The 25,654-nt window shown below is 57.1% G+C and overlaps 1 protein-coding gene across 6 annotated transcripts; it reads left to right on the top strand.

The window, feature by feature from the left end:
* The first annotated feature begins 1,359 nt into the window (after positions 1-1,359).
* Positions 1,360-17,750, top strand: MBD3 (methyl-CpG binding domain protein 3). 6 transcript variants are annotated; one of them, XM_063620641.1, is made up of 7 exons: positions 1,360-1,675; positions 9,227-9,386; positions 9,764-9,901; positions 11,744-11,834; positions 13,210-13,387; positions 15,876-16,079; positions 16,472-17,750. In XM_063620641.1, exons 1-6 carry the CDS (start codon positions 1,566-1,568, stop codon positions 16,072-16,074), a joined length of 876 nt encoding a protein of 291 aa, XP_063476711.1. In that variant the 5' UTR covers positions 1,360-1,565; the 3' UTR covers positions 16,075-16,079; positions 16,472-17,750. The 6 variants fall into 6 exon arrangements, with proteins under 6 accessions (XP_063476711.1, XP_063476710.1, XP_063476709.1 ...); XM_063620640.1 differs by having other exon boundaries at positions 16,196-17,750; XM_055248373.2 differs by having other exon boundaries at positions 1,362-1,675; positions 16,251-17,750.
* The last annotated feature ends 7,904 nt before the right edge of the window (positions 17,751-25,654 follow it).

Raw genomic sequence — 25,654 nt, 5'->3', positions numbered from 1 at the left:
TCTAAAAATTCAAAAAAAATTAGCCGGGCGTGGTGGCGAGCGCCTGTAATCCCAGCTACTCGGGAGGCTGAGGCAGGAAAATTGCTTGAACCCGGGAGGCGGAGGTTGCAGTGAGCCCAGATCACGCCATTGCACTCGAGCCTGGGCAATAGAGCGAGACTCTGTCTCAATCAGTCAATCAATCAATCAATAAATGAATGTGCCTGTCCTACTCCCTGGAACCTGCAGCTAAAGGGACTTCGAAAATGGGATGAGATCTTCAGACGGGAGAGCATCCCAGATTGGGTGGACCCCGTGTCAACAAAGGAGCCCTTAGAACCAGGACAGTGTCTCCAACTAGAGGCAGGGGAGCACGGCAGCTAGACTCGGTCCTTGAACACCTGTGCAGGCCTGCCCAGCCCTAGCCTTGGGAGGGATGCTGTCAGGGGGAACTGGTTGGGGGCAGTCCACCCGTTTCCCTTTCAGGATCCCTCTGGCTGGCTGGGGCAGGGGTTAAGGGGAGACAACAGGGGGTGGGCGATTCCACAGGAAGGTCCTGGAACTCTCCCGGCCAGAGATGGTGGCTGGACTAAGGTGCAGGGGGTGGAGTCGGGGAGCGGGGGGCTCAGATTCCTGAATTTTGAGGGGTCAAAAAGCAGCTGGGCGGGGTGCGGTGGCTACGCCTGTAATCCCAGCACTTTGGGAGGCCGAGATGGGCTGATCACCTGAAGTAAAGAGTTCGAGTCCAGCCTGGCCAACATGATGAAACCCCGTCTCCACTAAAAATGCAAAAATTAGCCGCCCGTGGAACCAGCTACTTGGGAGGCTGAGGCAGAACAGCTTGAACCCGGGAGGCGGAGGCTACAGTGAGCCAAGATCGCGCCTCTGCACTCCAGCCTCGGTGACAGAGATCCCGTCTCAAAAAAAAAAAAAAAAAGCTACTGGAGGGAACTTGGGGGCATGGAGGGGGTGGTCACGGGAGATGTCCCCCAGATTTGGACGCTCATAAAAAGCTCGGAAGCTGGGAGACCAGGAGGGCGTGGAAGTCGAGGTCCAGTCACTGGGCCAGAGTCCCCAAGACTTGGGCTGGAGAAAGGTCGGGGGAAAGGACCCCACTAGTCCGAAAGCATGTCCCCGCGCACGCGCACCAAGCGGCCGGGGGAAACGGGGCACAGTGAAAGGAGCTGCGCGGGCTCCGGGCACAGCTGCAGGGCACTGGCAGCTTGCAAGGCACAGGGCGCAGGCGCGCACGCCGCTTGAGTACCCGCCCCCTCCTAGCGCGCTGATTGGCGGGGACGTAGAGGGGCGGGGGCCTGGCGCCGCGGCTGCGCAGCGCGGGGCCCCGCGCGGGCGGGTGGGCGGAGCGGGCCCCCCGAGCGGGGGCTGGCGAGCGCGGGGAGGGGGCCGAGAGGGCGGCAAAGCCGGCGCGCGCCCGGCTGGGGGCGGAGGGCGGGGGCCCGCGGGCCGGAACAGCCGCGGCAAGTGGCGGCGGCGGCAGCGGCAGCGGAGGCAGCTGAGGCGGCGGCGGCGAGCGGGGGTCCGGGCGGCGGCGGCGGGCCCGGCGGCGGGCCGAGGAGCCGGGCGCAATGGAGCGGAAGAGGTGGGAGTGCCCGGCGCTCCCGCAGGGCTGGGAGAGGGAAGAAGTGCCCAGAAGGTCGGGGCTGTCGGCCGGCCACAGGGATGTCTTTTACTATAGGTGAATGAGCGCGCCGGCCGCGCAGGGCCTCAACGGGCGCCTCCCAGCGGCCTCTGCGGCGGCCTCGGCGCCCCTGCCCCGGGCCGCGGCCTGGGCCCCGCGCGTGCGTCGTGCGTGCGTGCGTGCGTGCGTCTTGCGTGCGTGTCCGCCCGGCGCGCGGAGGCCCAGTGCGCGTGCGCCGTTTGTTGGGCCGCATGGCTTTCCGCCGGCCGTTCGGGGACTGGCTGCCGGGCGGCGACTGCGGCCTTTGTTCGTGCGCGCTGGGCCAGGGGCGCCTGGCGGCGGCCAGATGCTGCCGGGAGGCAGGGGTGGAGGGTGGGCTGTCCTTTTGGTTCCCGTGAGACTCGGGGGGTGCCTTCTTGGGGCGCTCCTGGGGTGGCGCGGAGCCCGAGGGGGTGACCAGCCGGGATTTCGGGGAGCAGGGCTCATGGGGGGATCGGGGAGGGCGTGCGTGAAAATACGGGTTCTTGGGCTCACCCCAGTCCTGGGAATAAGCGCCTCAGGGTGACTGGTCTCCCGCGCAGCGTTGCTTTTTTTTAAAGGTATTCCCCCGACTCCTTCCGAGTTCTCTGGTCCTCTTGGGTCGTGGCCCCCTCAGGGTGGAGACCTGAGGCTTGCGTCTTTCCGAGCCCACCTGACGGTAGTCTTTGCTTGGATGTTATTGGTGGTCGAAGGCTTTCAGAGACCCCCCCCCCAAATTGGAGCAAGGCGCTGCTCAGAAAGGTCGCAGGGAACCCCCTCCGTGGAACAAAGACTTAGTCGCCTGCTGCAGCCAAGCCCCAGACAGTCGGCCACCTGCTGTTTGTCCTCCTTTTTTTTTTTTTTCCTGGCTTGGGAAAGATGCTTTTGATTCTGGGCCAGCTTTGATTGCGCCCTCCCCTTGGTTCAGTGTCCCGCGGCGCCTTCAGGTCCCCCAGGAGGGGAAAGCGGCCGCCTGCCATGTGCCAAGCACCTGGGTAAAGGGGGGTGTGTGGCCGGTCCTCCTTTTTCCCACAGCTCAGGGTTGTGGGCCAGAGACCGCCCAGGTGAGGGCGGGTGGTTTCCACGAGCCAAGGAGGGTCAGAACGACCGCTCCGTCCACTGTGCACTTCGGTCCCCTGTGGTTCTTGACTGTCCCGGTTTGGGGAGATAAAGTGAGGAAAGTGAGCAGGGAAAGGATGGCTGTGATCAGAAGCAGTGTGTGGGGCCTCGTCCTGCAGGAGGAGCTCAGGGACTGGTTCCTGGAAAGTTGGAGGACAGCAAGAGAGGGGAAAGTTGCTCCCCAAGTGTGTACCCTTATGAGCTGGAACTCTGTAATTGCAGGCATTGGCATAGTGGGACTGCAATCCCTGTCTCTGAGGGACAGGCTCGTGCATCCTCCTTTGGTACTCGCCCCCTTCACTGGCTCTCTGGCTCTTTAGAAAGCCTGCAGCCCTGTGTTCTGTCCTCTGTCAGGAGGCCGGGCCTGCCCGCACGCTCCTCCAAGCACGTTTCTGGGCTTCCTTCTCCCAAAGGCTGCCGTGGAGTCCACGGCAGGTCTGTGTCGGCCTCTGCAGCCCCTTGTCAAAAACAAGCCTCCCCAGCACCAGGCGCTGCCTGGATCCCGACCACAGCCAGGAGTGAGGCGGGCCCTCCCGCTTACAGGTGACAGCCAGGGCACCAGCCATTTCCCATTACAGCCGTGGGTACACGTCCTGAGATCTGCGGTGACACATGCTGAAATCTGGGAGGGCAGATGACGGGGCCTGAATGAGACTGGGGTCAGGGAGGGCCTCTCTGAGGACGTGACATTGAGTGACAGGGAGAGGCGTCCAGGCAGCAGGAACCCCCTAAGAGGTGGCTGCAGCTTGGGAGCTAGAACCAAGGCCAGCTTGAGCGGAGTATCCTGAGGCTGTCATCACCCCACCTCTCATTCCCACTCTGGGCCCTGGCCCTGTGCATGAAGGTCTAGCAGTGGAGAAAAGCAGGGACAAGCTCTCCTCTAAACAGGCTAGAGAGTTCAGGTTTCTCTACAGATGGTGAAGCCAGACTCAGCCCAGAGCCACCGTCTGCAGGTCTGGGGTCTCAACCCAGGCTTTAGTCTGAGGCTGCAGGCTCCCAGACTGCGTTCTCTCTTGGGGGTGCCTGGGAGAGTTCAGGCTATGATGCCACCTTTTTTCTATACGTGTGGTTTGATCAAGGCTGTTCTTTTTTCATTGAATAAAATCTCAAGGACATCTTTTTGTGTCAATAGATGGGCATAACCTTTATTAAAAATTGAGATACAATTCACATTCCACAAAAGCTACCTTTTTTTTTTTTCCTTTGAGACAGGGTCTCACCCAGGCTGGAGTGCAGTGGTACAATCACGGCTTATGCATTCTCGATCTCCCAGGCTCAGGTGACCCTCTCAGCTCAGCCTCCCAAGTAGCGGGAATTACAGGCCCGTGCCACATACCTGGCTTATTTTTATAGAGATGGGGTTTCGCTATGTTGCCTAGACTAGACTGGTCTCGAATTCCTGGACTCAAGCAATTAACCTGCCTCAGCCTCTCAAAGTGCTGGGATTACAGGCGTGAGCCACTGCCTGGCCAAAGCTACTTTTTAGAAATATACAATTCAGTGGGGATTTTTTTTGGAGACAGAGTTTCACTCTTGGCCCAGGCCACAATGCAATGACGCGATCCCAGCTCACTACAACCTCTGCCTCCCAGGTTCAAGCGATTCTCCTGTCTCAGCCTCCCAAGTAGCTGGGATTACAGGCATCCGCCACCATTCCCGGCTAATTTTTGTATTTTTAGTAGGGAAGGGGTTTCGCCATGTTGGCCAGACTGGTCTCGAACTCCTGACCCCAGCACCTCAGACTCCCAAAGTGCTGGGATTACAGGCGTGAGTCACCACACCTGGCCACCAGTGGTTTTTAGTACATTCACAAAGTTGTGCAACCATCACTGTCTAATTCCAGAACATTCTCATCACCCTGAAAAGCAGCTCTGTCCTCATTAGCAGTCACTCCCCACTTCTTACTCCCCCAGCCCCTGGTAACCACTAACCCCCTCTATCTTGCATTTGCATTCATTCATTTATTTTGAGACAGGGTCTTGTTCTGTCACCCAGGCTGGAGTGCGGTGGTGCAATCACAGCTCACTGCATCCTTGATCTCCGGGGCTCAAGCGATCCTGCCTCCTAAGCCTCCGGAGTAGCTGGGACTACAGGCATGTGCCACCATGCCCAGCGAATTTTTTATTTTCATTATTATTTATTTTGAGAAGTAGTCCCGCTCTGTCACCCAGGGTGGCGTGCAGTGGTGCAATCTCGGCTGACTGCAACCTCCACCTCCTGGGTTCAAGCAATTCTCCTGCCTCAGACTCCCGAGTAGCTGGGATTACAGGCCCCCACTACCACCCCCAGCTAATTTTTGTATTTTTAATAGAGACGGGGTTTCACCATGTTGGCCAGGCTGGTCTCGGACTCCTGACCTCAGGTGATCTGCCCACCTCGGCCTCCCAAAGTGCTGGGATTACAGGTGAGAGCCACTGCGCCTGCCTTCTTTTTTTTTTTTTTTTTTTTTTTTTTTTTTTTGAGACCGAGTTTCGCTCTTGTTGCCCAGGCTGGAGTGCAATGATGCAATCTGGGCTCACTGTGACCTCCACCTCCCGAGTTCAAGCAATTCTCCTGCCTCAGCCTCCCAACTAGCTGGGATTATAGGCATGTGCCACCACGCCTGGCTAATTTTGTATTTTTAGTAGGGATGGGGTTTCACCATGTTGGTCAGGCTGGTCTCGAACTCCTGATCTCAGGTGATCGGCCCACCTTTGCCTCCCAAAGTGCTGGGATTACAGGTGTGAGCCACCGCATTTATTCTTTTTGAGAGGGTGTTATTGAGATACAGTTTATGTACCATACAATACAGTCATTTAAAATGCACGAGTCAATGGTTTTTTAGCATATTCACGCATTTACGGATATGGGCAGCTATCCTCAGATTCAATTTTCGAATTTCCATCACCCCAGAAAGAAGCCCAGGCCCATTTACCACTGCCTTGTGCGCCCACCCCCAGTGTTAAAAACCAGTCTGTGATCTGTGTCTCTTGTTCGCCTTCTACCTTTTTTTTTTTTTTTGGAGACACAGTCTTGCTCTGTCGCCCAGGCGGGAGTGCAGTGTCGTGATCTCGGCTCACTGCAACCTCCGCCTCTTGGGTTCAAGCCAATTCTGCCTCAGCCTCCCGAGTAGCTGGGACTACAGGCGCGTGCCACTGTGCCTGGCCAATTTTTTGTATTTTAGTAGAGATGGGGTTTCACCGTGTTGCCCAGGCTGGTCTCGAACTCCTGAGCTCAGGCAATCCACCCACCTCAGCCTCCCAAAGTGCTGTGATTATAGGCATGAGCCACCACGCCCGGCCTTGTTTCCCTTCATCTTAAAAGGCAGAACAGCCTCTCTTTGGGGTGGCCGGAGGCAAAGAGCTGTTGGGAGTGTTTTGTGGGGTCTCTTCTTCCTTCCTTGTGGCTACGCTAAGCCTGAGTGTGAGCCTCTGGTTTCTTGGTTTCTTTCCACTGCCCTGGGCAAACCAGCTTCGATTTAACATCAGCCAGCCCGGAGAGTAATTAAAAGAGTAAGTCCCAAAAGTAAATTCTCCGGGAAGAGCCCTCAGCGGTTTCAGACCCCCAGGCACTTGTCCTCGTGCCCTCCCTGAGGCGCCCTGTCCTAGTGGACATGCTGGAGCCCGCCCGTGTCCCTGTGGACCATGGAATTTGCCCGGGGTTGAGGGGCGGGGGTGGAGAGAAATAAAACTTCCTGTGATCTATGTATCAGCCCAGTACACAGATCCTGGATAGAGGCGATTGAGCTAAGCATGGGACCAAGCATTTCTGTGCAGTGCCTGCAGAATTGAATTTCCTTCTGGCTATGGGAGATTCTTCTGAGCTGTCTCAGTTGTCTGACATCTGGCGTCTGCCATGGGCCAGGACGTCTAGGGCAGGGGCAGAAGAGGACAGGAGGAGCCTGCCCTAGAGGATTCTGGGAAAACAGCAAAACAGAGCTACCCACCAATCTCAGGCTGATGCATTAGTAATAAAAGTGACTGTTGACTGAGTTTATAGACATAATATGTTTGAGGTACCTGGCCTAGTAAGCACCATACAAGTGCTATTATTTCTAAATGATTTTATCGAGATAAATCAGCCAGGCATAGTGGCTGCTGCCTATAATCCCTTTGGGAGGTCGAGGCAGGAGGATCTCTTGACATCATAAGTTGGAGACCAACCTGGGCAACATAGCAAGACCCCATTTATGCAAAAAATTTAAAAATTAGCTGGGCATGGTGGTGCACACTTGTAGTCCTAGCTACTCAGGAGGCTAAGGCAGGACAATCCCTTGAGTCCAGGAGGTCAAGGCTGCAGTGTGCTATGATCACACCACTGCACTCCAGCCTGGGCAATAAAAGGAGACCCTGGGTCTAAAAGTAAAAATGAAAAAAAAAAAAAATGAAGCGGCAGGGCGTGATGACTCACACCTGTAATCCCAAAGCTTTGGGAGGGAAGATGGGAGGACTGCTTGAGCTCAGGAGTTCCAGACCAGCCTGGACAACGTGGCGAGACCCTATCTCTATAAAAAAATATAAAAATTGGCTGGGTGCGGTGGCTCACGCCTGTAATCCCAGCACTTTGGGAGGCCAAGGGGGCCAGGTCATGAGGTCAGGCACCAAGACCATCCTGGCTAACACTGTGAAACCCCATCTCTACTAAAAATATAAAAAATTAGCCGGGCACTGTGGTGGGCAGCTGTAGTCCCAGCTACTCGGGAGGCTGAGTCAGGAGGATGGCATGAACCCAGAAGTCGGAGGTTGCGGTGAGCCGAGATCGCACCACTGCCCACTCTAGCCTGGGTGACAGAGCGAGACTCCCTCTAAAAAAAAAAAAAAAAAAAAAAGGTTGGTCACGGTGACTCACACCTGTAATCGGAGGCCAAGGCGGACAGATCACCTGAGGTCAGGAGTTCGTGACCAGCCTGGCCAACATGGTGAAACCTGGTCTCTACTAAAAATACAAAAATTAGCCAGGTGTGGTGGCGGGCACCTGTACTCCCAGCTACTCAGGAGGCTCAGGCAGGAGAATCACTTGAACCTGGGAGGTGGAGGTTGCAGAGAGCCAAGATGGAGCCACTTCACTCCAGCCTGGGCGACAGAGTGAGACTCCATCTCAAAAAAAAAAAATTAGCCAGGCGTGGTGGCTTGTGCCTGTCGTCCTGGCTACTTGGGAGACTAAGGTGGAAGGATCACCCTAGCCCAGGAGTTCAAGGTTGCAGTGAGCGGTGATTGAGCCACTGCATTCCAGCCTGGGCGGCAGTGAGACCCTATCTCCAAAAGGAAAGAAACGAAGTCCCGTCCCTATCAGCAGCCACTCCACATCCCGCACCCCAGTCTCTGGCACTATGCATCCCCTTCCTGTCTCTGAATTATCCTGTTTTAGACATTTCATAGAAAGGGGATCACACACTGTGTGGCCTTTTGTGTCTGGCGTCTCTCACTGAGTGTGACGTCCTTAAGGTGCATCCACGCTGTGGCCTGTGTCAGAGCCTCGCTCCTTTTCATGGCTGAGTCGTGTCCCATCGTGTGGATGGGCGTTTGTCCGTTCATCCATTGAAGGCGTCTGGGCTGCTTCCACCTTCTGGCTCCTGGGGACATCCGTGTAGAAGCGATGGTGTGGATGTGTGCTCATTTCTTGGGCAGATACCTAAGAGTGGCGTGGCCGGGTCATCCGGAAACTCGGTGAAGAGCTGTCAGGCTTTTCCAACATGGTTGTTCCATCTTACATCCCAACCATGATGGTGATGTGTTGGGTTGGGTGCTTGTCATCCTGTAGTGTGACCACATGTGACACACAGGGCAACCCATAGGTGGGTGTCCTTATGTCCTGGAGAGGATGAGTTGCCGGCACTTGTCTGTGGCAGGCTGAGCGCAGAGCCCTGTGTCTGAGAGCAGGTCTGTGTTTACCTGGCTGCCTTGTTGCGAGCTCTGCAGTCGGGTTATGCCCAAGCAGCTGTTAGGGCCTGGCCCCAGATGTTAGAACGAGACCCCTTCCCAGTCTGGCCCTGCTGCTGTAACCCCAAGGTGGAAGGAGATTGCTTTTAGGGCTCTCCCTCACATACCTGTTCCCCGTGGGGTCTTTTCTCAAGAATGTGACCTAAATTCCATTTCTGGAATGTTCTGGAAATGTGAGCCATCCTCCCAGAGCCGGGGCCCAAACTCCTGTAGGTAGTAGCGTTTGTACCTGAACTCAGCGTCTGCTGTGCCTGACGCTGCCAGGGTCTACGGCGGGGAGGATTCAGAGAGGACGGGGGTTGGGGGTCTGGGGCAAGGATCCGATGTGGAGGCTGGGGCTAGGGCCAGGGTATGAGGATCGGGGCCAGCGCTCTGGGTGTGGGGCTGGCGCCCAGATCTGGGGGCCAGTTGTGGGGTGCTGGGGTCTGGGATGAAGGTCTGGGGTCACGGCAGGGTTGGGGTCTGGGGCTGGGGCCAGGGCCTGGGTTTGGGGTCAGGGCCGGGTTGGGGTCTGGGGTCCGCCCGGGGCGCCGACCGTCCCGCCTCCCCGCAGCCCGAGCGGGAAGAAGTTCCGCAGCAAGCCGCAGCTGGCGCGCTACCTGGGCGGCTCCATGGACCTGAGCACCTTCGACTTCCGCACGGGCAAGATGCTGATGAGCAAGATGAACAAGAGCCGCCAGCGCGTGCGCTACGACTCCTCCAACCAGGTCAAGGTGAGTGGTGGCGTCACGCAGGTGACGTCGGCGCGGGGCGTTCTAGGCGGGGACGCGGCCATGACGTGAGCTGCAGGCGACACAGTCCGGCGTCCTGAGCGCAGGAGGTCACAGCGGGTGGAGGGCACAGACCGGAAGGCGCAGGCCACAGGGTGCAGAGCGCAGGGCGCATGGCGAGGACGCGGCCTGCGGCGGGGGCTCCAGAGCTGGCCGGGCCGACCCTGCGGGAGCGGCCTCCGCGGACCGTGGGGGTCCTGGCGGGCGCAGGGGAAACGAGGGGCGCCGGCAAGGCGGGGGGTCACCCGGGCCCCGCACCCCTTGAGGCCCCGCGCCGCCGGGGTGCCCCCAGGCCGGACTGCATATCCTTCCTCCCGCAGGGCAAGCCTGACCTTAACACGGCGCTGCCCGTGCGCCAGACGGCGTCCATCTTCAAGCAGCCGGTGACCAAGATTACCAACCACCCCAGCAACAAGGTCAAGAGCGACCCGCAGAAGGCGGTGGACCAGCCGCGCCAGGTGAGCTCAACGCACAGCGACCCCAGCCTTCTCGGCCGGCTTGTTCACTTTGGTGGGTGGACGTTTGGAATAAGATCGTGCGTGGAGCGGACGGAGTGAGCGCAGGTTCCAGGCTAGCCCGGGCAACATGACGAGGCAAAAAACAAGTAAAAAATTAGCTAGACGTGGTGGCGCGCGCCTGTGGTCCCAGCTTCTCGGGAGGCTGAGGTGGGAGGATTGCTTGAGCCCAGGAGGCTGAGGCTGCAGTGAGCTGTGATCGCACCACTGCACTCCAGCCTGGGGGACGGAGCAAGACCCAGTCCTGCGGTCCCCTCTTGGAATGCGCAGGGCATTGGTTCCAGGATACGCCCCACCCTCAACCCCCAGATACCAAAATCTGGGGATGTGCAGGCCCCTCATAGAAAATGGTCTAGTATGGCCTCGCGCAGTGACTCACGCCTGTAATCCCAGCACTTTGGGAGGCCGAGGCAGGTGGATCACCTGCGAGGTCAGGAGTTCGAGAGCAGGCTGACCCAACATGGTGAAACCCCGTCTCTACTAAAAATACAAAAATTAGCTGAGTGTGGTGGCGGGCACCTGTAATCCCAGCTACCTAGGAGGCTGAGGCAGGAGAATCACCTGAACCCGGGAGGTGGAGGTTGCAGTGAGCCAAGATGGTGCCACTGCACTCCAGCCTGGGCGACAGAGCGAGACCCTGTCTCAAAACTAAAATAAAAATATTTTTAAAAAATGGAAATAGTCTAATATTTACACGTTACCTGCAGGTATTTTCTAGGTTCCTCATGAGGTGTAGATGCTTGTGACACTCCTTGTTGTGTGTGTTTTATTCATTTTTTTTAGTTTTTCATTTTTGAGACAGGGTCTCTGTATATTGCCCAGGCTGGTGTCAAGCTCCTGACCTCAAGTGATCCTCCCACCTAGGCCTCCAAAATTGTGGGGATTACAGGTGTGAGCCAACTCACCTGGCCAGCTGTTGTATTATTTTTATCTTTTTTTCCCCCCAAATATTTTCAGTCTGCAGCTGGTTGGGTGTGTGGTTATGGAACCCACAGATACAGGGGGTTGACTGCCCATATGTGACTGTGTAACCTACTTGTTAAAAACCTGAGAACCGTGTGTATTTTCTTTTTGTTTTTTCTTTTTTTCTTTTTTTTTTTTTTTTTTTTTGTGTGACAGAGTCTCGCTCTGTCAACCAGGCTGGAGTGCAGTGTCAGGATCTTAACTCACTACAACCTCTGCCTCCTGGTTTCAACTGGGTTCAAGTGATCCTCACACCTCAGCCTCCTAAGTAGCTGGGATTTCAGGTACCCGTCACTACGCACGGCTGATTTTTTTTTTTTTTCTTTTTTGAGATGGAGTTTTGCTCTTGTTGTCCAGGCTGGAGTGCAATGGTGCGGTCTCAGCTCACTGCAACCTACACTTCCCAGGTTCAAGTGATTCTCCTGCCTCTGCCTCCCGAGTAGCTGGGATTACAGGCACCCGTCACCACACCCGACCTTTTTTTGTATTTTTAGTAGATAAGGGGTTTCACCATGTTGACCAGGCTGGTCTCAAAACTCCTGACCTCAGGTGATCCACCCACTTCGGCCTCCTAACGTGCTGGGATTACAGGCGTGAGCCACCCCATGCGTATTTTTTATTCTTACTTACGAACACCCACTGGATCCTTGGCTGTGGAAAGCCTGGGCAGGGTCTGGAGACCCAAGGCAGTGGGAGGGGAGATGCCCCATTGGGACCCACATGGGTCAAGGAGGCCAGGTAGGCCTCCCTAGAGCCCAGCAAGGACCTGGAGTGGGGAGAGGGCAGGGCCGCTCTTGAGGTTCACATTTGTGTCTGGGGCAGCTCTTCTGGGAGAAGAAGCTGAGCGGCCTGAACGCCTTCGACATTGCTGAGGAGCTGGTCAAGACCATGGACCTCCCCAAGGGCCTGCAGGGTGAGCGGGCACCCTGAGGGGAGGCGGAAGGGGATGTGCCGGGTGGGTTGGAGGCGCTGCAGGTGCCCTCATCTCCTGGCAGGGTGGATGGCTGTTCCTGCTGTGGGTGCTTAGGGCAAATCTGCCTGCGACGGGGGCAGGAGGAGGGGACCCAAAGGGGTTGGGGATGGGTAAGGGCGCTTGGGCTGGGCTCTTCATTCTTGACCTTGGAGACCCTGCGGGTGGGGCTTTGTGGCTTCCAGGTGTGGCGCAGGCCTGGGGCTGTTTTCACCTGCTGGACGTGCAGTTTTGCCATGGAGATCCTAAATACACAAACAAGGACAGCTGATTTTGCTCCCGTACCCTCCCAGCAGGCCCACACCACAGAACAAAGAATGCAGCTCTTGCATGGTTTTTGTGGTGTATGGCTTTGGTGGTGGTTTTTTGAGACAGGGTCGGCTGGGTACAGTGGCTCACACCTATAATCCCAGCACTTTGGGGGGCTGAGGCAGGAGTTCCACTTGATCTCAGAAGTTCAAGACCAGCTTGGGCAACATAGTGAGACCCCATCTCTACAGAAAATACAGAGCAAGGCTGGGTGCGGTGGCTCACGCCTGTAATCCCAGCACTTTGGGAGGCCAAGGCAGGCAGATCACGAGTTCAGGAGATCCAGACCATCCTGGCTAATATGGTGAAACCCTGTCTCTACTAAAACTACAAAAAACTAGCTGGGCGCAGTGGCGGGTGCCTGTAGTCCCAGCTACTCTGGAGGCTGAGGCAGGAGAATGGCATGAACCTGGCAGGCGGAGCTTGCAGTGAGTCGAGATCATGCCACTGCACTCTCCTAGGTGACAGAGCGAGACTCCGTCTCAAAAAAAAAAAAAAAAAAAAAAAAAGGAAAATACAGAGCTAGACCCCGTCCCAGAAAAGAAAAGGCAGTCTTTCCATGGTCCATGCTGAAGTACAGTGGTGCCGTTACTACTCACTGCAGCCTCTACCTCCCGGGCTCAAGTGGTTCTCTCAGCTCAGCCTCCTGAGTAGCTGGGACCACAGGCATGCAGCACGACACCTGGCTAATTTTTTAATTCTTTTGTAGAGACAGGAGTCTTACTATGTTGTCCAGGCTGGTCTCGAACTCCTAAACTCAATCAGTCCTCCCACCTCGCCCTCCCAAGATGCTGGGATTACAGGCGGGAGTCGCCGCGCCTGGCCTAACTTGCTTTTTTTTCGGTTATGAATGTAGTAACACAAGCGGGAGAGGGAATTTAGAAATGGAACCCGAGTCGGGGGGAGAAGGTGGCAGCTCCCATTCTTGGGGCATTTCCGTGGCCTGTCTGGGCCATAGCTGCCCCGTGGTGACGTCTCCACTTGCGGCTGTTTGTCCACTGCCTGGCAGGGGTGGGACCTGGCTGCACGGATGAGACGCTGCTGTCGGCCATCGCCAGCGCCCTGCACACTAGCACCATGCCCATCACGGGACAGCTTTCGGCCGCCGTGGAGAAGAACCCTGGCGTGTGGCTCAACACCACGCAGCCCCTGTGCAAAGCCTTCATGGTGACCGACGAGGACATCAGGTAGCCCCTTGGCCTGGCCCCTGCTCCTCCACCCTGTCTCCTGTGGTCCCCGTGTGCCTGCGTGCTTCCCGTCTCCCCACGACACTGCTGGGGTTTTGAAACAGAGATAGCCAGGGCAAGGGGACCCATCGTCGGAGCAGTATGAACTGTTTCACCCGCGTCCTGGGTTCAGGGCGAGCCAGGCTCCCCTTGGAGGAACGTTCGTGAAAAGAGTATGGTCCTTTGAGCCTGTGAGGACTGGCTGTGCTGGGTGCTGGGCTCCATGTTGGGCCCTGGAGATGGAGGGACAGGGCAGGCCAGGGCTCTCTGCCTTCAGGGAGATGGCTCAGGGTGCCTGCTGAGGGGTGGTTCTGGCGTGCAGAGCCTTGGAACGAACAGCAGGGAACACGGCCGCTCAGAAACAGGCAGCAGTCAGGTGAGGCCGAGCAGCCCACGGGTGAGGGGCCCTCCTGCAGGCCTCAGGGCCGAAGCCACGTCCAGTGTGCAGAGTGGACGCAAGGCTCCCCGGTGATAGAGGCGCCTGCAGGAAACTCTGGAAGTACTGGAGAGAAGACGGGGCCTTTCACGTTCAGTGCAGCACACGGCTTAGGTCAGAGGAAGGAAAGGAAACTTGACGGTTCCAGAAACAAGGAGCCGAGGCCCGGAGTGGCCAGGGAGGCGCTGGGCATGCAGGTTTCCTGTGGCAGCAGCCGGGGTTAAAGGCCCCTGGGCACAAGAAGAGACCCTGTGCCCCCACACAGGGTGAAGAGAGGGACCTGAGACGCCACCCCCGCAAGCACACAAACTGGGCGCCAAGGGTTCCGTCCGGAGCAGCTGGCGGCATCCTCCTCCAGCCGTGGTACCTTTGGGCCCCTTCATTTGGATTTGAGGTCCATTTACACTCTCCACACGCTCAGACAACTCCCCGAAAAAGACGGTGAAATAGGAAGACTTGTCAACAAAAGAAAAGAACACTGTGAGAAACAGCAGGCAGATCATTAAAAGCCCTGCAGAACTTGCAGAAATAAGGCTGGGCACAGTGGCTCACACCTGTAATCCCAGCACTTTGGGAGGCCGAGGCGGGAGGATCACCTGAGGCCAGGAGTTCAAGACCAGTCTGGCCAACATGGTGAAACCTCATCTCTACTAAAAATAAAATAATTAGCTGGGTGTTTTGGCGCATGCCTGTAGTCCCAGGTACTCGGGAGGCTGAGGCAGGAGAATCACTGGAACCCAGGAGGCGGAGTTGAGATCCTGCCACTGCAATTCAGCCTGGGTGACAGAGTTAAAAAAATAAAGTAAGAACTTGTAGAAATAGAAAAGGGCATTGAAATTAGGAACTCGGTGGTGGGTTCAGCAGGAGATGGGGTCCTGTCTGGAAAGATGACGAGCTGCAGTCGAGTAGGTGAGCCAGGGTGTTCCGGGTGGTGGGGACAGAGACAGGGAGCAGCTCAGGTCTGCGGGAGCCGCTGGAGAGAGACCCCGGGGGCAGGGGGCACCTGAGCCTCGGCCACAACTGGGGAGAGACACAGTCAGCTTCACCTGGGAGTGAAAGCAGAACAGAGACAAGGAGGGGTTCTTTGGGCAGCCGAGGAGGGAGGCAGAAGCCCGTGCTGCGGCCCAGGAGGTGGCAGGCAGAGGAGCGGCCACCCTGGAGTGCCCGGCATCAGCCTGTGGGCCCCGAGGAGGCCCCCATCCCTGGTGGTGGGTTGAGACGAGGGTGTGGATTCTTTTTCTCAGGCCCCCCGAGCCGTGGTAAAGGAGTGCACACTGGTGCATAGTGGGCAGTGGAAAGTGACCCCGGGCCTGTGAGGGTGGGGGTGCTGTGGGCTGATGGTAGCTGATTTTGGTGAGGCTTTTTTTTTTTTGGCAGAGCCTGGCTCTGCTGCCCAGGCTGGAGTGCAATGGCACGATCCCAGCCCACTGCAACCTCTGCCTCCCAGGTTCAAGCTATTCTCCTGCCTCAGCCTCCCAAGTAGCTAGGATTACAGGCGCCTACCACCACGTCCGGCTAATTTTTATATTTTTAGTAGAGATGGGGTTTCATCATGTTGGTCAGGCTGGTCTCAAACACCTGACCTCAAGTGATCCACCCACCTTGGCCTCCCAAAGTGCTGGGATTACAGGTGTGAGCCTCTCCCTGGCCTGGTGAGGGTTTTCCTGCCCCACTCAGTGCCTGTCAAGGAACAGGAGCAAGGGTTTACACAGCTGAGCCCAGGGGAGGCTCAGGGCCAGGTCTGGGGACTGAGGGGTCAAGCCCCTCCCTTGGTCCCAGTAGAGGTGGCAGGTGGGCCATCTGGGAGGGTGGCAGACGCTTTTGATGGCCGGTGGCAGCCGGTCGTTCTCTGCGTGGATTGTGAAGGGAAGGGTGGCACGAGCCAGGGCTGGTCCTGTGGCTGCCTGTGGATCCCTCGGGCCTCCCCTCCCATCCGAGGTCCCCACGTTCATCCTGTGACCACGTCCTGCTGGCCCCTCACCTGGGTGTAACGCAAGGTCCCTGTGTCCCCAGGAAGCAGGAAGAGCTGGTGCAGCAGGTGCGGAAGCGGCTGGAGGAGGCACTGATGGCCGACATGCTGGCACATGTGGAGGAGCTGGCCCGTGATGGCGAGGCCCCACTGGACAAGGCCTGCGCTGAGGACGACGACGAGGAGGACGAGGAGGATGAGGAGGAGGAGCCCGACCCGGACCCAGAGATGGAGCACGTCTAGGGCAGGTGCTGCAGGGCCATGGGGGCTCCCTGGAGTGGGGTCCTGGCAGTGGGGCCTGCCTGGTGAACACATGTGGTCGGGATGACGGGCACCTCCCAAGAGCTCCCCATCTCCCCAGCAGAGCCCAGGCGTCCCCGTCCCTGGAGTCGCTAAGCCAGCCCTCCCTGTCCTTCCAGAGGCCCTGCCGAGAGCCCGTGCTGCCCGCTGGAGCCGCCTGCAGACGCGGCCCTCGGCCCCACGTGAACCAGGCTCGGCGGCCGAGCCCAGCCCTGGAGACACCCAGGAGGAAGGCCGTGCTGCTGGCTCCCTCCTCTGCCCGTCCCCACTTCCTGGGGCCTTGGGGCACACAGCTGGGGCTGCCCCCACCTGAAAGACCCTCCACGCTCGTCCTCTACAGGGTCCGGCTTCGGGAAGTGTGGGTGCTCCTGGGCCCTGTCTGGCTCCCTACAACCTCGGGGCTCGAGACCAGCTCCTCTCCACGCCCACTGTCCCAGCTCCTTGAGACTGGAGAGCAGCCAGCAGGTGCCCGGCAGCTCGGCGCCAAGGATCACTGACAGCTGGGAGGGTTTCTCGGTCTGAAGGCGTAGTTTTGAAACTCACATCATCCACTGTGCAGCGTGAGGACGGGACTGGTCTGCTGTGGGGGACGTGCAGGACGGTGCCACCCTCTGCCCTGCCACGCGGCTGGTGGCGCCACAGACCCTCACCGTGCCTGAGTGGCATGCCCAGGAGGCCGCTCTCCTTCAGTAAATCTAACAGTCGAGGCACGTCATTGGGCGGCCTTCCCGGTGTGCTGACGCCAGCCTTCGCTTTTGAAAACCAAACTCCACCTGCTGCCAGTCGGGGCTCGGTCGCCCGGCGCTGCCAGAATGCTCCACTGCCAGCCGGCCCCCCTGCCTCGGTTTCCCTTCTGTTTAGTGGCGACACAGGCACCCAGCTTTGGGGTGGTGCTGACGCTCCCAGGGATGCCAGGAGCCACTGGGACAGGGCGAGGCTCCCAGACGCCCCTCGAGGTGCCCGTCTCTCCAGGGAGCTTCTGGCCCAAGGCCGTCTGAGGGATCTGCTCCTTAACCCCCAGTGCCTTGGTGAGGGCAGGTTCCAAGCCACAGACGCCTGCCCTGAGTGGACTCTGCGGCCAGTCCCTGGTGCCCTCCTGGCCCTGCTGCCCAGTGAGGGCTCCTACGGGTGGGTTCATTGGCCTGGGCCCAGCGAGCCCCCACTTGCATTGATCTTAGGCCCATAGAGAGGGCCTGTCTCGGCGCTGCCCCAGCCAGGATCTGGTCGCTGTCCCGGCGGGGACTGATGGGCAGAGTCGCCCCTGTGGTTGGACTGTGACCATCCCTGATGGGGCCTGACTGCGGGAGCTGAGGAAGCGCCGCTCCGCCGTCTGCCCTCCAAGGACACCCGTGGGGGCAGTGGGCTGGCAGCTTCCTGCTGCTCCCTGTCAGAGTCAAAGCACAAATCCTCGGGACGGGCTTAAGGGCCAGGGCAGCCGAGGAAAGCTCCAGGTGGGGACTGCGTCTTCCTGGGGTCGGTGCCCACTGGCCAGGACCCTTTGCCGGCCCGAGGTCCCCAGGTGCTGCGGTGGGGCGGCCTCCCCTCTGTCTGCCTGGTGGAGGGAGCCGTGGGCGTGGGGACGTGACTGAATAAAGCCACCGTGAGTGGATGTGCTTGGAGCCTGGAGTTTGGTGCGTCCTCTAGACTTTGGTGCCCACGTTTGAGCTTCTGCCTTTGGTTGGGTGATGAAAGGCTGAAAGCGGTGTGGGGACAGGGCCAGCAGGTCCCCCAACGTCGCGGACATTCACAACCCCAGGACATTCACAAAGAGTCAGGCTTGGGGCTGTTGAGAGAAGACCAGGCCGGCCTGGGCATCTGTGGCTGAGGGCCGTGCCCCCTGAGGTGCCGCTGTCTAGCCTAGGGATCGTGGGTCTTGGTCCTGCTGCCCCAGTGAGGAAGATGGGCTGGGGCTGAGACCCAGCACCGCTCCTTCCAAAGGAAGGGAAGCAGGAGGGGCTGCCCAGGAGGGAGGGCTCCCCAGGTCCTCAGGTCCTGCACAGCCGCTGCAGGAAGGGGAGCTGTGCCCCGGGACCCTGGACTTTGGCTCAGTAGTCACGGCCACGGGAAGCTGCTTTCTGGACCTGAAGGCTGGGAGGCCACCCTCCCCTCACCTGCTGGGCACTCAGAGACCCTCTGTCTCCCTCTTCCCATCTCCCCGTCTGTCCTGTCTCCCTTGGTCTCTGTCTGTCTCTCCCTGTCTCTCTCTCTGTCTCTGTCTCTTGCTCTGTCTCCCTCGGTGTCTCTGTTTCTTGCTCTCTCTCCTGTCTCTCTCCCTCGGTCTGTCTCTGTCTCTTGCTGTCTCCCTCTCTGTCTCAGCCCAGCTTCCTGTCACTGACAGACCGCTATCAGTCCCTCTGATCCCAGGGTTCCGGCCATGTCCTGGCCTTGGTCTGAGATGTGATGACCCCCACCCCTGCCACAGGGCCCTCCCCACCGGAAACCCATCCAGGCCCTGGGCTGTCGCTGTTGCCGAAGCTCGAGGGTCCTTTCCTCTCTCCCTGAAACCTTGGGGACCCCCACAGGCCAAGGCAATACTGGCCTTTGCTAGAGGTCGTGCCCAGTGAGAAGTGAGTTGTAGGCGTGGGCACCCGGGGGGCCAGCCCAGTGCTCAGGCCCTCGTCAAATTCCCTGCCCTGGAAAAGTTTCAGACCCTCAGGCTGAACCCCCTGGGCACACCCAGGCCCCACACTCCAGCCCCAGAACCCAGACCTGGCACGGGGCGGGGAAGCCTGAGCTCCCAATGCTGAGATCTTTCGTGCGGGTCTCATGACCAGCCTGCCCTGTGCGGTGCCAGGTCCCATCCTCAAAGGCCACTTTGCTGCCCCCAGCCCCACCCATGTCTTAGCCCCAAGATCTTCTGGGACTTTTTTTTTTTGAGACGAGTTTCGCTCTTCTTTCGCTCTTGTTGCCCAGGCTGGAGTGCAGTGGCATGATCTGGGCTCACTGCAACCTCCACCTCCTGGGTTCAAGCCTCAGCCTCCCGAGTAGCCACCACCCTCAGCTAATTTTTGTATTTTTAGTAGAGCCGGGGTTTCACCGTGTTGCCCAGTCTGGTCTCGAACTCCTGACCTCAGGTGATCTGCCCGCCTCAGCCTCCCAAAGTGCCGAGATTACAGGCGTGAGCCACCACAGTGGCCCTTCTGGCACTTGCCAGCAGCAGCAAGAGCCTCACGTGTCCCCCGCCTCCCCTCAGACCAAGCTCCCCACCACTGCCGCCACAGAGGGTACCAGGGAGGAGAGGCTTCAGAACCCCGTGGCGAGGATGCACCTCCCAGCCCTCGGCTCAGCCGCACGGACCACAGGGCTCCCGAGTCTCAGCAACACCAGCTAAGGAGCATTGTGCCTCTTCCACCACACCCAGGGCCCGTGCCTTGCTGTCCCTGCAGCCCCCAGACCCAGGCAGACAGGGACAGCCCTTCTGACCACCCCACACACTTGCCACTGCAAAGATCCCTGGGGATGACCCTCACCTGTGTGTGTCCCTCATGGCTGTCACAGCAAATCTCCAGGAGCCCGGAGGTGCCCATGGAAAACACCCCCAGCTTCAGGAACGTTCTTTCGGACAGGGTCATACCGGAGCAGGACTCAGCTTTCCGGTAGCAGGTGGCTGGGCACTAACTGTGAGATCCTGTCACACTCATACCAGATTCAAGGGGTCCAGAAAGTGTAAACAAGTCAAGGGCCCGTCCAGGGATGAATGAACACAGCCCGGCCCGGCCACACCATGGAGCAGGACTCGGCCATGAACAGGAACCAGGCTCTGACACCGGCCACGGCGCAGATGCCCCTGGAGGAGTCCACCCTCGGCGAGCGACACACAGACGCCGACGTGGCGTGCGATCCCATTTGTGTGAATGTCCAGGACAGGCTGATTCAGAGACAGGAAGGGGACGTGTGGGTGCCAGTGACTGGGGATTACGGGGAGTGGGGAGAATGGCTAAAGGGCACCCACAAAAAATGATGACGGGCCAGGCGCGGTGGCTCACGCCTATAATCCCAGCACTTTGGGAGTCCGAGGCGGGCGGATCACGAGGTCAGGAGATAGAGACCATCCTGGCTAACACGATGAAACCCCGTCTCTACTAAAAATACAAAAAATTAGGCCGGGCGCGGTGGCTCAAGCCTGTAATCCCAGCACTTTGGGAGGCCGAGGCGGGCGGATCACGAGGTCAGGAGATCGAGACCATCCTGGCTAACACAGTGAAACCCCATCTCTACTAAAAATACAAAAAATTAGCCGGACGTGTTGGCAGGCGCCTGTAGTCCCAGCTACTCGGGAGGCTGAGGCAGGAGAATGGCATGAACCCGGGAGGCGGAGCTTGCAGTGAGCCGAGATCGCGCCATTGCACTCCAGCCTGGGAGACAGAGCAAGACTCCGTCTCAAAAAAAAAAAAAAAAAAAAAAAAAAATTAGCCGGGCGTGGTGGCGGGCGCCTGTAGTCCCAGCTACTTGGAGAGGCTGAGGCAGGAGAATGGCGTGAACCCGGGAGGCGGAGCTTGCAGTGAGCCGAGATCCCACCACTGCACTCCAGCCTGAGCGACAGAGCGAGACTCCGTCTCACAAAAAAAAAAAATGATAACGTTCCACAATTTTTTTTTTTTTTTTGAGATGGAGTCTCGCTCTTGTCACCCAGGCTGGAGTGCAATGGTGTGATCTCGGCTCACTGCAAGCTCCGCCTCCCGGGTTCATGCCATTCTCCCGCCTCAGCCTCCCAAGTAGTTGAGATTACAGGCATGTGCCACCACCCCCAGTAGAGACGGGTTTTCACCATGTTAGCCAGGCTGGTCACAAACTCCTGACCTCAAGTGATCCGCCCACCTCAGCCTCCCAAAGTGCTGGGATTACAGGCGTGAGCCACCGTGCCTCACCAAAATTGTGTACTTTTCTTTTTCTTCTTCTTTTGGCACGGAGTTTCGCTCTTGTTGCCCAGGCTGGAGTGCAATGGTGCGATCTCGGCTCACCGCAACCTCCTCCTCCCGGGTTCAATAGATTCTCCAGCCTCAGCCTGCCCAGTAGCTGAGATTACAGGCACTCATGACCACACCCAGCTAATCTTTGTACTTTTAGTAGAGACGGGGTTTCACCATGTTGGCCACGGGCAAAAGAATTTTGTTGAGGGCAAATAAGATGAGACCACAAAACTGCCTTCCCTGCTCAGTTTTAATTTTCACAGTTTTAATTTTTAGCCTTCTCTGGTTACCAAAATAATGCACACTCATGGCCGTTCATTTGAAGATGTTTCCGGTTAACGTGTGTGAAGTGGGTTTTTTGAGATGTAATTTACAAGCGATAAAATGCTCCTGTCTCTGCTGTCCTGCCTTCCTTCCTTCTCCATCACAGGATTCTCCCTGCGCATTTTCCTTTTCCTTTCTGACTTTTGTTTTGTTTTTTGAGATGGGGTTTCGCTCTTGTCGCCAGGCTGGAATGCAGTGGTGCAATCTCGGCTCACTGTAACGCCTCCCTGGTTCAAGCAATTCTGCCTCAGCCTCCCAAGTAGCTGGGATTACAGGTGTGCGCCACCACGCCCGGCTAATTTTTTGTATTTTTAGTAGAGACGGGGTTTTGCCATGTTGGACAGGCTAGTCTCGAACTCCTGACCTCAGGTGATCCACTGATCTGCCCACCTTGGCCCCTCAAAGTGCTGGGATTATAAGCGTGAGCCACTGCACCTGGCCTTTTTTTTTTTTTCTTTGTTTTGAAGCAGGATTTCACTCTGTCACCTAGGCTGGAGTGCAGTGGTGTAATCTCAGCTCACTGCAACCTCTTGCCTCCTGGGATCAAGCAATCCTCCCACTTTAGACTCCCAAGTAGCTGGGACCATAGGTGTGTGCCATCAGACCCGGCTAATTTTTAAATTTTTTGCACGGGCTGGGCAAGGTGGGACACGCCTGTAATCCTAGCACTTTGCAGGGCCTAGGCAGGTAGATCACTTGAGGTCGGGAGTTTGAGACCAGTGCGGCCAACACGTACTAGAAAGCACGAAAATTAGCTGGGCATGGTGGTAGGTGTCTGTAGTCCCAGCTAGTCGTGAGGCTGAGGCAGGATAATCCCTTGAGCCAGGGAGGAAGAGGTTGCAGTGAGCTGAGATTGTGCCGCTGTACTCCAGCCTGGGCAACAGAGTGAAGGGATTCTGTCTTCAGAAAAATTATACTAATAAATAGGCCAGACACGGTGGCTCATGCCTATAATCCCAACACTTTTGGCCAGGCACGGTGGCTCATGCCTGTAATCCCAGCACTTTGGGAGGCCGAGGGGGGCGGATCATGAGGTCAGGAGATCGAGACCATCCTGGCTAACGCAGTGAAACCCCATCTCTACTAAAAATACAAAAATTAGCCGGGTGTGGTGGCGGATGCCTGTAGTCCCAGCTACACAGGAGGCTGAGGCAGGAGAATGGCGTGAGCCCGGGAGGCGGAGTTTACAGTGAGCCAAGATCGCGCCATTGCACTCCAGCGTGGGCAATGAGAGCCAGACTCTGTCTCAAAAAATAAAATAAATAAAAATAAATAAATAGATTTCTTGTAGAGACAGGGGTCTAACTGTGTTGACCAGGCTTGTCTTGAACTCCTGGCCTCCAGCGATCCTCCCACCTTGGTCCCCCAAAGTGTTGGGATTACAGGCACCACATCGGGCTCCTTGTACTAAATATAATAAAAGCAATAAGACAATAAAGCAAACCCAGGTCCCCCGCTGGCCCCAGAAGCCTCCTCTCTTAACTCCACCATTTTGCCTGCTCTCCAAGCCCGCCTATGCCTCACCCGGGGCGGGGGCTGGGGGTTGATGCTATTTTCATCCACAAACGTTTACAAATCAATCTCTCAAAGAACACTTTTTTAAAACTTAAAATATGTATTTTTTCTTATGGAAGCTTTCAAATGTACACACCAAGCAGCTGGGCGCGGTGGCTCACACCTGTAATCCCAGCACTTTGGGAGGCCAAGGCAGGCGGATCACCTGAGGCCAGGGGTTCGAGTCCAGCCTGTCCAACATGGTGAAACCCTGTCTCTACTAAAAATACCAAAATTAGCTGGATGTGGTCCCAGCTACTCAGGAGGCTGAGACACAAAAATCACTTGAGCCTGGGAGGTGGAGACTACAGTGAGCTGCGATCTCCCCACTGGCCTCCAGCCTGGGTGACAAAGCAAGACTCCGTTCTCAAAAACAGAAAACAAAACAAAGATCTGGACCCTAAGCAAGACGATGGATCCCCCAGGCCCACCCCCGGGCTTCATCAGCGATGATCACGGCTCCTCTTGTCTCCCATAACCCCCACCCTGCCCTTCCTATGTAATTTTCTTTTTTTTTTTTTTTTTTTTTTGAGACGGAGTCTCGCTCTGTCCCCCAGGCTGGAGTGCAGTGGCGCAATCTCGGCTCACTGCAAGCTCCGCCTCCCGGGTTCACGCCATTCTCCTGCCTCAGCCTCTCCGAGTAGCTGGGACTACAGGCGCCCGCCACCACGCCCGGCTAATTTTTTTTTTTTTTGTATTTTTAGTAGAGACGGGGTTTCACCGTGGTCTCGATCTCCTGACCTCGTGATCCGCCCGCCTCGGCCTCCCAAAGTGCTGGGATTACAAGCGTGAGCCACCGCGCCCGGCCTCCTATGTAATTTTCTTCCAACATTTTCCTATGAAAAAATGTCAGACGCGGCCAGGCGCGGTGGCTCAAGGCTGTAATCCCAGCACTTTGGAAGGCCAAGGCGGGCAGATCACCTGAGGTCACGAGTTCAAGACCAGCCTGACCGACATGGTGAAACCCCGTCTCTACTAAAAATACAAAAATTAGCTGGGCGTGTTGGCAGATGTGTGTAGTCCCAGCTACTCAGGAGGCTGAGGCAGGAGAATCGCTTTAACCCAGGAGGCGGAGCTTGCAGTGAGCTGAGATTGTACCACTGCACTCCAGCCTGGGCAACATAGCTAGACTCCGTCTCAAAAAAAAAAAAAAAAAAGAAAGAAAAAGAAGAGAAAAAGTAAAAAACATCAGATGCAAAGTGGGCCTGAAAGATTTTCACAGTGACCACGATACAGCCACCGCCTACGCCAGTGCTTCCCACCTGAGGTGACTCTGGGCCCAGGGGCCACATCTGTGGGCATCTGGGCTGTCACAACCAAGGAGGTATATTATGGGTTGAATCATGCCCCCACAAAGATGTCTGTGTCCTTGACCCCACAACTTCTGAATGGGACCTTGTTTGGAAAGAGGGTCTCTGCAGACGTGATCAAGTTAAGCCAAAGTTGGACGAGAGTGGGGTGGACTCTCATCCCGTGACTCCTGTTCCCATGAGAAGAGGGAAACCAGGACCCATATAGGGAGATGTGGGTGTGTGAAGACAGAGGCTGAGGTCAGAGTGATGCAGCCACAATGAGTGATGAGGCCTAGAGCCCCCAGAAGCTGGAAGAGGCAGAAAGGACCCTCCCCAGAGCCTTTGAAGGGGGCATGGCCCTGCCCACACCTTGAGTTTTGACTCTGAGGCTCCAGAACTGGGAAAGAATTAAATATTCATTGTTTCATTCATTCATAAATTCATTTGTTTATTAGACACAGGGTTTTTTTGTTTGCTTTTGAGATGGAGTCTTGCTCTTTTGCCCAGGCTGGCGTGCAGTGGTGTGATCTCGACTTGCTGCAACCTCCACCTCCCGGGTTCAAGCAATTCTCCTGCCTCAGCCTCGCAAGCAGCTGGCACTACAGGCTCACACCACCACACCTGGCTCATTTCATATTTTTAGTAGAGACAGGGTTTCACTGTGTTGGCCAGGGTGATGTAGAACTCCTAACCTCAGGTGATCTACCTGCCTCGGACTCCCAAAGTGCTGGGATGACAGGTGTGAGCCACCACGCCCGGCCGACAATGCCACTAATAATTGCAAGTGGCTGGGCATAGTGCTACCCACCTGTAGTCCCAGCAGTTTGGGAGGCTGAGGCAGGAGGATTGCTTGAGGTTAGGAGTTCAAGACCAGCCAGGGCAACAAAAAAAGACCCTGTCTCTACAAATACAAAATGTAGCCGGGTGTGGTGGTGCACAACTGTGGTCCCAGCTACTCGGGAGGCTGAGGCGGGAGCATTGCTTGAGCTCGGGGGTTCTGGGCCGTAGTGAGCTATGCTGGGGCTGGTGTCTGCATTAATATGATGACCTTCCTGGACTGGGAGGACCACCAGGTTGCCTAAGGAGGGCTGAACCCGCCCAAGTCAGAAACGGAGCTGGTCAAAGCTCTCATGCTGATGTGTCCTGGGGTCACACCTGTGAATAGCCACTGCACCGCAGCCTGGGCAAATAGCAAGACTCTGTCCGAAAAAGAAAAGAAAAGAAGAGGAGAGGAGAGGGAAGGGGAGGAGAGAAGGAAGGGAGAATCCTGGCTGACACGGTGAAACCCTGTCTCTACTAAAAAATACAAAATATTAGCTGGGCGTGGTCGTGGGCCCCTGTAGTCCCAGCCACTCAGGAGGCTGAGGCAGGAGAATGGTGTGAACCCAGAGGCAGAGCTTGCAGTGAGCCAAGATGGCGCCACTGCACTCCAACCTGGGTGAC

This window comes from Symphalangus syndactylus, chromosome 17, assembly GCF_028878055.3.
Source record: "Symphalangus syndactylus isolate Jambi chromosome 17, NHGRI_mSymSyn1-v2.1_pri, whole genome shotgun sequence".
NCBI lineage: Eukaryota > Metazoa > Chordata > Mammalia > Primates > Hylobatidae > Symphalangus > Symphalangus syndactylus.
Note: the sequence above shows the minus strand (reverse complement) of the source record. Positions and strands in the feature narration are given on the sequence as shown.

What these genes read in the sequence shown, in the direction of transcription:
- MBD3 (XM_063620641.1), top strand. Translation starts at nt 1,566, where the DNA reads ATGGAGCGGAAGAGGTGGGAGTGCCCGGCGCTCCCGCAGGGCTGGGAG. An exon ending in AGGGATGTCTTTTACTATAG is followed by an intron (nt 1,676 to 9,226) that starts GTGAATGAGCGC and finishes GCCTCCCCGCAG; the next exon opens with CCCGAGCGGGAAGAAGTTCC. An exon ending in CCTCCCCAAGGGCCTGCAGG is followed by an intron (nt 11,835 to 13,209) that starts GTGAGCGGGCAC and finishes ACTGCCTGGCAG; the next exon opens with GGGTGGGACCTGGCTGCACG.